This window comes from Zophobas morio, unplaced genomic scaffold, assembly GCF_036711695.1.
Source record: "Zophobas morio isolate AGI-343-1 ecotype UQ-CSIRO unplaced genomic scaffold, CSIRO_AGI_Zmor_V1 ptg000002l, whole genome shotgun sequence".
In the NCBI taxonomy this organism is placed as follows: Eukaryota; Metazoa; Arthropoda; class Insecta; order Coleoptera; family Tenebrionidae; genus Zophobas; species Zophobas morio.
The window spans coordinates 5,641,905-5,655,951 of NW_026972107.1; the positions used below are offsets into that span (position 1 = coordinate 5,641,905).

At 34.5% G+C, this 14,047-nt stretch overlaps 2 protein-coding genes across 2 annotated transcripts in view; one reads left to right on the plus strand and one right to left on the minus strand.

Moving 5' to 3' along the window:
* Positions 1 to 14,047, minus strand: part of LOC135125424 (nose resistant to fluoxetine protein 6-like) — a 102,432-nt gene that overhangs the window by 79,014 nt on the left and 9,371 nt on the right. The window lies entirely within an intron of this gene.
* On the plus strand, positions 8,245 to 9,448 carry LOC135137981 (7-methylguanosine phosphate-specific 5'-nucleotidase). Its single transcript, XM_064067824.1, has 5 exons — positions 8,245 to 8,471; positions 8,524 to 8,683; positions 8,738 to 8,930; positions 8,987 to 9,220; positions 9,273 to 9,448. Exons 1-5 carry the CDS (start codon positions 8,279 to 8,281, stop codon positions 9,378 to 9,380), a joined length of 888 nt encoding a protein of 295 aa, XP_063923894.1. The 5' UTR covers positions 8,245 to 8,278; the 3' UTR covers positions 9,381 to 9,448.

Here is a 14,047-nt window from a genome sequence, read left to right on the forward strand (position 1 = left end):
AGAAATAAATCTAATGCATAATAGTATAACAAAAAATTACGATTAACAACCCACAGTTTATTAATTCCCATACTCACTCTACAAAAGAACAAATGATTAACCCCGCCCACCCACCCCGCCTTCATTTCAGTGACTCATTTTAGCTAGTCCGAATGAAAAATGGATCTCATACTGAACAGAAATAAAATCGTTAGAATGAGAACAGCGGAGGTGGGCGGGGCTAGCACCTGCTAAGATAGAACTGACTTTGGTAAATGACTTAACTTCTTAGAAAATAAAGGGTGGGTGGGCGGGGCTAGTACTTTCTAAGATAAGCCTGACTTTGGTTGATTACATACCCTCTAAGAAAAAGAGTGGGTGGGAGGGGCTAGTACTTGTTAAGGTAATAATCGACGAAAAGAGAGGACGGGTGGGTGGGGCTAGTACCTGCTAAGACAGGACTAACTTTGATAAATGGCTTACCCTCTAAGAAGACAAGTGGTAGGTGGGCGGAACTAGTATTTGCTAAAATAAGACTGACTGTGGAAAATTACATACCCTCTAAGAAAATAGAGGCCGGGTGGGCAGGGCTAGTAAGTATTTTTTAAGATAAGGCTGATTTTGGTAAATGACTGAACAATATTAAGAGTAATCATTGGAATGAAGAGGCGGTGAGTGGGCGGGGCTCTTGCTTGCTTATAGAAGACTGTAGGAAAAAGTTAAACTTAGCCCCGCCCACCCACCCCTTCTCTAATTGTTTTCTTCTGAAATAAGAAATAAATCTAATAGCAAATACTTAGTACAACAAAAAATTACGTTAACGCCTTTTTTTAACAACCTACAGTTCATTAGTTCCCATTCTCACTTTACAAAAGATCTCTCCTATTTTCTTAGAAGGTCATTTACTAAAATCAGTCTTGCCTTAGCAAGTAGTAGCCCCGCCCACCCGCCCGTTATTTTCTTAGAGGTATGTGATTTGCCAAAATCACTCTTATCTTAGCAGGTACTAGCCCCGCCCACCCACCCGCTCTTTCCTTAGAAGGTATATTATTTACCAAAATCAATCTTATTTTAGCAGTTTTTTCAATTAAGTTTGTGGAGATCTTCTATATCCCAAAACTTAGTGCGTTTTTACGCAACATCGCAAAAATATTAATTTTTCGATAACCCCATCGAAAAACAAACTTTTGACTTTTTTCGAGCACCTTGGAAAATAACCAAAATAAAATTTGACAAGACTAACTGTGGAAAATTACATACCCTCTAAGAAAATAAAGATCACTTCACTTTTTCACTTTATGTGTTGAAGAGTTGCCTGAACATTAAATTAAAAATTAAATTAAATTATCCAAAAAATTGAAGTTGTTGAAATCGGTTCAAAAATGGATCATTCTCATCACAATTTTTTTTCAGAACCACCAAGCTACCTATTTTCGTCGTATCTCTTCAAATAACAGAGAAAAATGAATTTTGTGACCACAACCCAAAATTGCTCCATTTTTTTGGAAAATAGGTGGTTTAACATGGTTCAGATTTGCGGTTGCTTGCTAATTTTATTCAGATTTCGAAATGTTTAAAAGAAATACCTAACTTCTTGTAAAGCATATTATTTCCTGCGGAAATTTCTTAGAACTTCTAAAAAAAATTTAAATTATGTATTACCCCGGCGCCTCCACCATTTTTTATTAAAGCTTCTAAAATCGTTGCAAAAATGGATCATTTTGATCGCAATTTTTTTCAGATAAACGGAACTACATATTTTCGCTGTAATAGTGGGTATTTTGAATCAAAATTACCTTGTTTTGTTTCCAGATGGGTCAAAAGGGGGCAATTCTTAGAGAAAATTGTCTCAGGATCCCAAATATGTGCTTAATTTTTCAAACGAATGTGTAGCTTTAAATTTTCCAGGGTCAATTTTTTCAAAATGGAATTAATTTAAAGATTTTGAAGATGAGACTACTAAACTGAGGCTCTTCACGTAATTCGCTTTCCATGGAAAGAATTGCATCACTAACGGCAACTACGTCAGTGACCATTGAGGATTACTTAAGACTTGTTGGTCTTCTCGTCACGAGTTGCGTGGAAGTGCGGCTCCCCGCGCAATTCGCTCTTCACGGAAAGAAATGCGTCACTCGGCGCAATCATAACATAGTTGGCGAAGCGTGTGGATGTCTAGACAGCAATTATCATGAGATTCTCATTTTTTGTGCACTTTGTAATGTTTTTTAGTGGTTTTAAAAATTAAATTAGTAAGATGGTGATTCGCGATTAGAGTTAAATCCGGTAAATAGGTAAATCCGTCTAGTTTTCAATTTCTGTTCGTTCCTATAGGGAAAGAAAGAGCGAATAGCATTAATTGCCCCATAAATAAGCGGAACAGTCGCACCGATAGCGGGAATGTCAAGTCCCCAATCCTTCGTGGGAGTGTAAAGTATTAACCACGTGTATACAAGACGCAAGAAGATAAGATCGGATGGAATCCATGAACTTGCACTCTCAATCGAATGTAATCCGCCTTCGACCCCGAAAGGCACTTGCCATTTCTCAGTGTTAAGCCCTTTCGATGTCCCATTCTCACACACCTAATCAGTTTAAACAAATTTTTCAGGTGCGAAGTGCGTTTCCCTAATCGCGCCGAAGAAAAGGCCGGATCCGACGGAACTAGCACAAAGACGCCGGGGAGGAAGGATATAGGCGAGCAACTAAGGACTTCTGAACTGAAGGCGAAAGGTTCAGAGTCTAATTACCTCTCCAGAGATTCATTAATCACAAACTCCCGTAATTACATTCGCTAAGTTTATACATACATATTATAGCGCAGCGTTCTGCCCTCGGCGCAAACAGACTAATAGTGATCTGATAACGACAAAAAGCAGTCTTAGGTTATCATTTCTTCAATTACCGGGTTAAAAAGCGTCGCCTATCTCAACCCCATTCGCCGCAAACGACTTATCGCGATCTACAACACAGAAAACTCCGCATAGCGGACGCGCGAAAAAATAAAACGTGTAATATAATTTTTTAAGCCCACAGTTCCGCAATGAAATTGATTAAATTAATACAAAGAGCTGAGTCGGGCTTGTGACTCGCGAGGAAATCGAATAAATTCCGCGGCCGCGTTTAAACCCGTTAGCTACGACGAAATCTTGGTCAGCGCGTTTCGCTTAAGAGGGATTTTTTAATGCCGCTTTTTGCGGGAACCGAAGGGGACGCAATATCCGCTTATACCTCATAGGTGTCACAACCCCAAAACAGGCGAAAGCTTGTGTTATTTAAAATCCCGTATCGTACATCCGCCGCAAAATACGACCTGAAACTAATAGGTACAAGGGTCGGTGGGGAAACAGCAATTTTGACTATTAGTTATGTATCTTATGTCCACCACAAAATAAACTCATCTGGGCTTTGTGTGAAAGCAGATCCAAATTATAAGATAAACACATTCGTTATTGTAACGCAGAGTAGTTTTTTATCTAACCAAAGTACATTTCTCTTCGTAACAAAACAATTGTTTATTCAAATCATCATATTTAAATATATAGAGTTTCTGTTTCTGACTTGTTTCTTTACGCCCTTACTGTGCTTAATTGAACAAAATGTTCTCTCATGAAGAAGCTTCCTGAAATAATTATGTTTATAATAATAAATGTTGATTTGCCTAGCGTCTTTCCATTTTAATGAAAAAAATCGAATTGTTCAGATCGGTTCTAAATTCAAACCAGTTTTGTGTTTGCTTTGGTAATTTGTTCAGACGGCAAAATATTTAAAGGAAAACATTTCTTATAAATATCCGAAATATATTACTTTTAAATTATTTATTATCCCGGCAGCTCCACCATTTTTATGCCAAAAGCTAAACTTATCTAAATCAGTCATCTCAGGCTAAGTCAGATCACAGACGATCATTTTTATAGCAAATTTTTTTCAACATCACGAAATTGGGCTAATTTCCGTCGTATTTCTTCAGATAACGAAGGAAAATGCGCTTAAAGACAAAAAGTGAATATTGTTTTAAAAAAGGAGTGCTTTATCTAGCTCCTTTCTTTTTCTTTTCTTAGTTTGTTTTGAATTTCAAGTAGATATTTCTAAGGAAATCTGGAAACAAATAACTTGTAAGTATTATTTGTTATCCCGGCGCCTCCACCATTTTTCTCAAAAACTAAAGTTACCTAAACCGATATAAAAAGGATCATTGTTATACCGAATTTTCTCAGGACCACGAAATTGTGCTTATTTCTGGCGTATCTCTTCGTTTAATAGAAAAATGCGCTTTTAGACTGGTTTGTTTTCCCAGTGGCTGAACCAATAACACTGGTCAACAAAATTTAATTTTTTCTCTCTAACTTTGACATAATTGTAATGTTTTCGTTTAATTTGTCTCTGTGTTTGTAACAAAGAGCATAAATCTTAAAACTTAGCTCAATTAAAAAAATATGCATATTTGATGTTAGAAACACAAAATCAGGTAAAACAATTTAATTTTTGTATCTTTAACGGCAAAAAGTGTAGTATTAACAAAAGAACAACCATAAATAAGAAAAAAAACAACGAATGTAGTTTAAAAAACGAAAAAAACAAAAGAAACAGCGAAGACCGACGTTTTTTCGGTTGCCTCCTATAGATTTTATTGGAGATCTCTCGCTTGATGGTCCCGCAGTATTCTGCGAGCATTTAGGTGTTCCATCGATCTTGGTAACGTTTTTCTATCGACAAAATGCCCAGATGGATGCGTTCTCTATGATGGTCACTCACGTCGTCACAATTTTTGGGGAAAAAATCAAGGTGCGAGTGTATAAAATGCACTTTTAAGAATATGCTAATTTTAAATTTTTTATATGATGATAACATGTCTTCTACTTATTAAACGTAGTTTTCTTATTGTTTCCCAAGAAGTTTGTAGCAATTTGATTACAAAAAAATACACCTGATAGAAAGTTTCCTATTACTTAATAGTACGATTTTTGTATTTTTCAAAGGATAATATTTTAAGATTACTTTTAAATGAGAGCTAAGTTTTGGTTTAGCCCTTTATAATATCATTTAAAATTGCTAATTAAATAATAATTGACTGCTATAATAAAAGTTAGAGCTTAGCTGTTGACCAGTGTAATTTATGCCAAATATTAAAGTTACCTAAATTGGTCCAAAAGGATCATTCTTACAGCAAATTTTCTCAGGATTATAAAATTGAGCTTGTTTCCGCCGAATTTATTCATGTAACGACGAAAAATGCGATTTTAGACAAAAAATTAATATTGGTCTAAAAAGAGTACTTCGTCGGCCCCAATTTCCCTCTCCCTTCCTTATTTTATCCTGAACTTCACGTAGACATCTCTAAGAAATTCTCGAAACAAATAACTTTTAAATTATTTGTTATCCCGGCGCCTCCCCCATTTTTGTCAAAAACTTCAATTACCCAAATCGATCTAGAAATGGTCATTCTTGTGGAAACTTTTCTCAGGATAACAAAATTGTGCTTATTTTCAACAAATCTCCTCATATAATTAAGAAAAATGTTTTCAGTAGAAAAAATTTCACTCATTTTGAGAAAAAATACTTTATCTTGGTCAGTTTTTCTCTTCTTTTCTTATTTGATACTGAAGTTCACGTAGATATTTCTAAGAACTTCTAGAAAAAAATAACTTATATATCGTTGTCCTAGCGAACCGCGCTATTTTTGTCAAAAATTAAAGTTACCTAAATCAGTTCAAAAAGAATCATTCTAATCGCAAATTTTCTCAGAATCACAAAAATATGAAATCACACTTATTCCCGCCGAATTTCTGCGTATAATGAAGAAAAATGTGCTCCCAGTCAAAAAATTAATTAATGTTACTTTCAAAAACAATACTTTGTTTTACTCAATTATTCTCCTTTTCCTTATTTTATATTGAAGTTCACCTGGACATTTCTAAGATAGTCGCGAAATAAGCAACTGTTGAATTATTTGTTATCTAAGCTCCTCCCCCACTTTTTCAAAAATTACCTAAATTGGTCCAAAACAAGAGCTGTGTCTCTTCATATGACGAAGAATAATACGACTTTAGACAAAAAATGCCTCTTTCTTTATTTTATCCTGAACTTCACGTAGACATAGCAAGAAATTCTAGAAACAAATAAATTGTAAATTATTTGTTATCCCGGCACCTCCACCATTTTTGTCAAAAACTAAAATTACCCAAATCGATCTAGAAAAAATCATTCTTATGGAAAATTTTCTCAAGATCACGAAATTGTGCTTATTTTCACCAAATTTCCTCATACAATGAAGATAAATATGTTTTAGTGAAAAAATTTCACTCGTTTTGAGAAAAAGAACTTTATCTTGGCCAGTTTTTCTCTTCTTTTCTTATTTGATACTGAAGTTCACGTAGATATTTCTAAGAACTTCTAGAAAAAGATAACTTTTATATTGTTATCCCAGCGACCAGTGCCATTTTTGTCAAAAACTAAAGTTACCTAAATCAGTTCAAAAAGAATCATTATAATCGCAAATTTTCTCAGAATCGCGAAGATATGAAATCACACTTATTACCGCCGAATTTCTTCGTATAATGAAGAAAAATGTGCTCCCAGTCAAAAAATTAATTAATTTTACTTTCAAAAACAATACTTTGTTTTACTCAATTATTCTCCTTTTTCTTATTTTATATTGAAGTTCACTTGGACATTTCTAAGATATTCTCGAAATAAGCAACTGTTAAATTATTTGTTATCCCGGCGCCTCCACCATTCTTATCAAAATTTAAAATTACGTAAATCGGTCCAAAGAAGACGTATTCTTCTAGCTAATTTTCACAGGATCATGAAATTGTGCCTTTTTCCGCCGGATCTCTTCATATAACGGACAAAAGTGCGACTTTAGACAAAAAATTAATACTATTTTGGAAAAGAGTTATTTGTAGTGCTCGATTTTTCTCCTCCTTGTTTATTTTATCCTGAACTTCAAATAGACTTTGTAAGAAATTCTCGAAACAAATAACTTTTAAATTATTTGTTATCCCGGCACCTCCACCATTTTTGTCAAAAATTAAAATTACCTAAACCGATCCAAAAAACGGAATCCATATGGAAAAATTTTGGACACTGAACTTCACATAGATATATATTTCTAAGGAATTCATATTTCATATAATGAAGAAAAATGCGATTTCGGTCAAAAAAATTATATTACTTTCAAAAAGAGTAATTATTCAATTTTTCTCCTGACTTGTAACCTTTATTTTATTTTATTTTTTTTACTTCATATGTTTATAATATGTCTGTTCGTTTCACTAAGAAAATAACTTGTACAAACATTGTTTACCATGACGGAAAATAACCCATTTGCACATTATACATCATTTTTATAACAAACTTCAAGTTCAGTGTCTGCTATTTTTCACGACTTCAGATTTATTACCATCGTGAATAAACTATGACTGAAATATGCAAACATGGAAACTCGATGATTAATTGACGCAATATAAAAAATAAATTTTATCCTAAACATAATTTTTCACGTTTTTAACTTTTTGGAGAAAAAACTAATTTCGTTCCAACACACGATGATATTTTAATAACTACAGAATAAATTTAACATATTTCACGCACGTATATAGCAAAAAACCAATCAAATACGTCCGTCTATCCCTTCCAAAGAACTGATGACGTCATCTTAAAATATTTGATAAAACCCAACCCACACTTTTTTTATAACTGATTATCTTCCTCAGCGAAAAAGTTGTTTATAGTTTGACTAAAAATACAAAATTAAATCAATAATCACACTTTAAATATTAAACAGTGCCATGTATCCGGAACTACCACATAAACACCAACATTTCAAAATAGCAACCAAAACCCAAATTAAAAAAATAATAATCAAATTATGCCCCACTTTTCCCACAAATAACCCATTTCGCCCGGAAATCCACCCACAACTTTGACCCGGATTCAGCAGACACACTATTCCCGACAATAATAACCCCGCATTCTTTCGCTATTTTGTTAGTAATTAAACGAAAATAATTGCAGAAATACCAGCTTTTTGATTAAAGGACAATAGAACGAATCCAACAATGGCCCGAATACCTGCGACGCAAACAGCAAATTGTTAGGTAACGCCCGAAATTAATTGAAAAATACTCCGGCTCGAATGCTGAAAGGCCTGTTCAAAATTCTCGTGCAAAAATGGCTGGAAAAAATCACCCGGAGCGGCAGCGTGCAAGCGTGAGCCTTCGTTTGAATCTCCCGCGCGAACCTGGGGATTTAACCGAGGTCTGTCAAACTGACGTGCTCTATTTTTAGGTTAGAAGAAATGGCACGAAATTTCGTAAATGAAATTAACGAGCTGAATAAACCGCACGTGCACATCAAAGACCCAGAGAAGCTCAATGTTAAACTGAACGGGATTATTAATGGCAGTTTCGAACAGTTGCAAATTGTGTCGGATTTCGACTTGACAATCACCAAGCAGCACGAGAATGGGAAAAGACACTTGAGTAGTTTTAGTAAGTTGGGGGTGATGGGTGGAGTTGATGGGGGTAACGGAGGGTTTTTTAGGGATGTTTGGGTACTGTCCGTCGCTCACGGACGAGTACAAGGAAAAGTCGCACCAAATATACTCAAAATATCACCCGATGGAGTATGATCCTACCATTCCGGAAAACGAGAAGCGCGAATTAATGCAGGAGTGGTGGTCGCAGTCGGAGAAGGCTTTACAGTAATGTATATCAACTTTATGGAATTAATTTAAACATGTGAATGTTGTTTGTAGTGGGTTGATGGTAAGCGCCAAAGAAATCGATGAGGCTGTGGCAAACCTAGCAACTTCCTTAAGAGATGGCACTAAGGAGCTCTTCCAAACCTTGTCTGAGCACGACGTGCCAGTGCTAATTTTTTCAGCAGGTCTAGGCAATACGGTGGTCTCAGTTTTAAAACACTATGATGTGTACTTACCAAATGTGAAGGCAATAATTATATTTACCTTAAAAAAAAACACCAATTAAAATTATCTCGTTTGTAGGTGATATCAAACTTCCTAAAATACGATGACAGTGGTATTATTACAGGCTTCAAAGGTCCCCTAATTCACGTTCTTAATAAAAACGAATATGCTATTAAAAACTCTGAATATTATGACATAGTAAAAAATCGCAATAACGTAATTTTGTTAGGAGATTCGTTAGGTGACGCTAGGATGGCGGACGGGATAGAGCACGCCAATCACATACTTAAAATTGGGTTTATTTTTGAAAAGGTTGTTATTTGAAAAAAAAGTGTTTACTTCCAATGTTTATTTTTGTTTGTAGGTGGAAGGAAATTTACCTGCTTACATGGACACGTTTGATATAGTTTTGGAAGATGACCAGACTATGGATGTCATAAGAGCCATAATTAGCCGGATCAAACTGACTTAATTATTGACACATAAAATATTGTTGTTTACTTAATTAAGATGAAATACATCTTTCAGAGTGCAGTAAAATTGAGGTCATGTTTGATCTATTTTTAGCAGGGTTTAAATTCTAAGGAAATTCTCTTTTTGATGCATTGTTTGTACATGAACAATATTAGAGCTCTCAGTACTTAAAGATATTTAAATTTTAAGTGGAAATTTACAGTGTACTTTACATCGAGTGACGTGATTTCTATACATTTTTTTGCTGTTGTTGATTTTAAGCATTTTATTAAAACTACTGTGGAATTATTGGGTTTTATTTCACGCGTAATTAATAGTAAATTTCCTTCATAGGAAGTGTGTGCAGGAAATGCAACTGATAATTAACTCGTTATCAAACACTAAAGTAAATATCTGCTTTCCTATGACAATGTAATTACAATAATAATACATTTACTTTATAGTTTATCGCACTATTATGAACAACCTTTATTAATACAAAATTTCCGAGAAAACATGCGAGGTGAATTAATTACTCATGCACAAAAACGAGTTTTTTTTCATCCTTGCCAGCTTTTTTACTTGTGCACGTGTAAATACATTACTTCGCTTTATTGCAGGCAGAATTATGTTGTTAGAAAAAATAAATTTCATGTTGTCGTTATTCTATGAATTAGCAAGGCAGCCGCATTTAAAACATGTTTGGCTATAAATCAAACAAATCCTTTAAAACAATAAATACAGGCAGCGTTTCCTGTTCGTTTATTTGTTTTCAGTGAAGTTCTGCACTTATTTCGGCGTAGAAAGATGTAGGGATTTATTTACGCAGAACTCCTCCAACAATCAAATTATTTTACTTTTTTTTGTTTCAGGTAAATAATTTCGATACAAGTTATACCCGCTTAATATTTTTGAAGGAATTTTTTTTATTTTAAACACACGTGATTTGTTACACGTCGTAAAGTGGAAAAACTGTGGGAAGGACGTGTTGAGTCAGCACAATGTGTCAGATTTTGACCATAATATATTTGCATGTCATCTACTTTCTAATAGGATAAATACATATATTTTAGTCAATAAATAAGTTAAAAATTGTTGTTTGAGAAAGAACGGTGTTATATATATAGTACGTGAGTTTCGGCAGTTCGTCTGCAAACTTTGAAATTGGGCGCAGGTGCAGCTACCAATCAGAGCCATTCAATGACGTCAGCACCATTTTTCAACTACTTGTGTGATGTCATCAATCTCCTAAAGATGATAAAAAAATACTATTACTATTCGAAATTTAACTAAATTCATTTTCTTGTAGATTTTGAACTGTAAAACTCACTTCCGGCCTCGTTTCTCTGATAGCAGCAACCGTTTTTTCAGAATCGACCATCGAAAAATCGTAAATTTAGAAATTTTCACATATTCGCATTTCATGTCGATTTTTTCGAAACTGTTGCTCCGTGACCATTAACACGCTATATTTTTGGAATCAGCGTGTCGAGATCTACGTTCCTGATTTTTTTTCAGAATTTTTAGACAATTTTTTTAAAAGTGAAATTTTTCCAATGGTCCCCCCTTCTTCAAATTTCGGCCAAAATTTGACATTTTCGAAACTTAACTAAATACATTTTCTTGTAGATCTCGAACTCTAAAACGCACTTCCGGCCTCGTTTCTCTGATAGCAGCAACCGTTTTTCCAGAATCGACCATAGAAAAATCGAAAATTTAGAAATTTTCACAAATTCGCATTTAATGTCGATTTTATCGAAACCGTTGCTCCGTGACGTTTAACACGCTATATTTTTGGAATCAGCATGCCGAAATCTACGTTTCTGATTTTTTTCACAATTTTTAGACGACATTTTTAAAAGTGAAATTTGTCCAATATTCTTCAAATTTCGGCCAAAATTTGACATTTTCGAAACTTAACTAAATACATTTTCTTGTAGATTTCGAGCTCCAGAACTCACTTCCGGTATCGATACTTTGATAACTGCAACCGTTTTTCCAGAATCGACCATCGAAAAATCGAAAATTTAGAAATTTTCATAAATTCGCATTTAATGTCGATTTTTTCGAAACCGTTGCTCCGTGACCATTAACACGCTATATTTTTGGAGTCAGCGTGTCGAGATCTACGTTCCCGAATTTTTTCACAATTTTTAGACAACATTTTAAAAGTGAAATTTTTTCAATGGTCCCCCCTTCTTCAAATTTCGGCCAAAATTTGACATTTTCGAAACTGAACTAAATACCTTTTCTTGTAGATTTCGAACTCTAAAACTCACTTCCGGCCTCGTTTCATTGATCACTGCAACCGTTTTTTCAGAATCGACCATCGAAAAATCGAAAATTTAGAAATTTTCTCAAATTCGCATTTCATGTCGATTTTTTCGAAACTGTTGCTTCGTGACCCTTAACACGCTATGTTTTTGGAATCAGCGTGTCGAGATCTACGTTCCCGAATTTTTTCAGAATTTTCAGACGCTTTTTTTAAAAGTGAAATTTTTCCAATGGTCCCCCCTTCTTCAAATTTCGGCCAAAATTTGACATTTTCGAAACTTAACTAAATAGATTTTCTTGTGGATTTCGAACTCTAAAACTCACTTCCGGCCTTGTTTCTCTGATAGCAGCAACCGTTTTTCCAGAATCGACCATCGAAAAATTGAAAATTTAGAAATTTTCACAAATTCGCATTTAATATCGATTTTGTCGAAACCGTTGCTCCGTGACCATTAGCGCGCTATATTTTTGGAATCAGCGTGTCAAGATCTACTTCCTGAATTTTTTCAGAATTTTTAGACGACTTTTTTAAAAGCGAAATTTTTTCAATGGTCCCCCCTTCTTCAAATTTCGGCCAAAATTTGACATTTTCGAAACTTAACTAAATACATTTTCTTGTAGATTTCAAACTCTAAAACTCACTTCCGACCTCGTTTCTCTGATAGCAGCAACCGTTTTTCCGGAATCGACCATCGAAAAATCGAAAATTTAGAAATTTTAACAAATTCGCATTTAATGTCGATTTTTTCGAAACTATTGCTCCGTGACCATTAACACGTTATATTTTTGAAATCAGCGTGTTGAGCTCTACGTTCCTGAATTTTTTCAGAATTTTTAGACGACTTTTTTAAAAGTGAAATTTTTCCAGTGGTCCCCCCTTCTTCAAATTTCTCCCAAAATTTGACATTTTCGAAACTTAACTAAACACACTTTCTTGTGGATTTCGAACTCTAAAACTCACTTCCGGCCTCGTTTCATTGATCACTGCAACCGTTTTTTCAGAATCGACCATCGAAAAATCGAAAATTTAGAAATTTTCATAAATTCGCATTTAATGTCGATTTTTTCGAAACCGTTGCTCCGTGACCATTAACACGCTATATTTTTGGAGTCAGCGTGTCGAGATCTACGTTCCCGAATTTTTTCACAATTTTTAGACAACATTTTAAAAGTGAAATTTTTTCAATGGTCCCCCCTTCTTCAAATTTCGGCCAAAATTTGACATTTTCGAAACTGAACTAAATACCTTTTCTTGTAGATTTCGAACTCTAAAACTCACTTCCGGCCTCGTTTCATTGATCACTGCAACCGTTTTTTCAGAATCGACCATCGAAAAATCGAAAATTTAGAAATTTTCTCAAATTCGCATTTCATGTCGATTTTTTCGAAACTGTTGCTTCGTGACCCTTAACACGCTATGTTTTTGGAATCAGCGTGTCGAGATCTACGTTCCCGAATTTTTTCAGAATTTTCAGACGCTTTTTTTAAAAGTGAAATTTTTCCAATGGTCCCCCCTTCTTCAAATTTCGGCCAAAATTTGACATTTTCGAAACTTAACTAAATAGATTTTCTTGTGGATTTCGAACTCTAAAACTCACTTCCGGCCTTGTTTCTCTGATAGCAGCAACCGTTTTTCCAGAATCGACCATCGAAAAATTGAAAATTTAGAAATTTTCACAAATTCGCATTTAATATCGATTTTGTCGAAACCGTTGCTCCGTGACCATTAGCGCGCTATATTTTTGGAATCAGCGTGTCAAGATCTACTTCCTGAATTTTTTCAGAATTTTTAGACGACTTTTTTAAAAGCGAAATTTTTTCAATGGTCCCCCCTTCTTCAAATTTCGGCCAAAATTTGACATTTTCGAAACTTAACTAAATACATTTTCTTGTAGATTTCAAACTCTAAAACTCACTTCCGACCTCGTTTCTCTGATAGCAGCAACCGTTTTTCCGGAATCGACCATCGAAAAATCGAAAATTTAGAAATTTTAACAAATTCGCATTTAATGTCGATTTTTTCGAAACTATTGCTCCGTGACCATTAACACGTTATATTTTTGAAATCAGCGTGTTGAGCTCTACGTTCCTGAATTTTTTCAGAATTTTTAGACGACTTTTTTAAAAGTGAAATTTTTCCAGTGGTCCCCCCTTCTTCAAATTTCTCCCAAAATTTGACATTTTCGAAACTTAACTAAACACACTTTCTTGTGGATTTCGAACTCTAAAACTCACTTCCGGCCTCGTTTCATTGATCACTGCAACCGTTTTTTCAGAATCGACCATCGAAAAATCGAAAATTTAGAAATTTTCACAAATTCGCATTTCATGTCGATTTTTTCAAAACTGTTGCTCCGTGACCATTAACACGCTATATTTTTGGAATCAGCGTGTCGAGATCTACGTTCCCGA

Coding starts and splice junctions, on each gene's coding strand:
- LOC135137981 (XM_064067824.1), top strand. CDS start 8,279: ATGGCACGAAATTTCGTAAATGAAATTAACGAGCTGAATAAACCGCAC. Junction 8,684..8,737: donor CAGTCGGAGAAGGCTTTACA/GTAATGTATATC, acceptor TGTTGTTTGTAG/TGGGTTGATGGTAAGCGCCA. Junction 8,931..8,986: donor TGTACTTACCAAATGTGAAG/GCAATAATTATA, acceptor TCTCGTTTGTAG/GTGATATCAAACTTCCTAAA.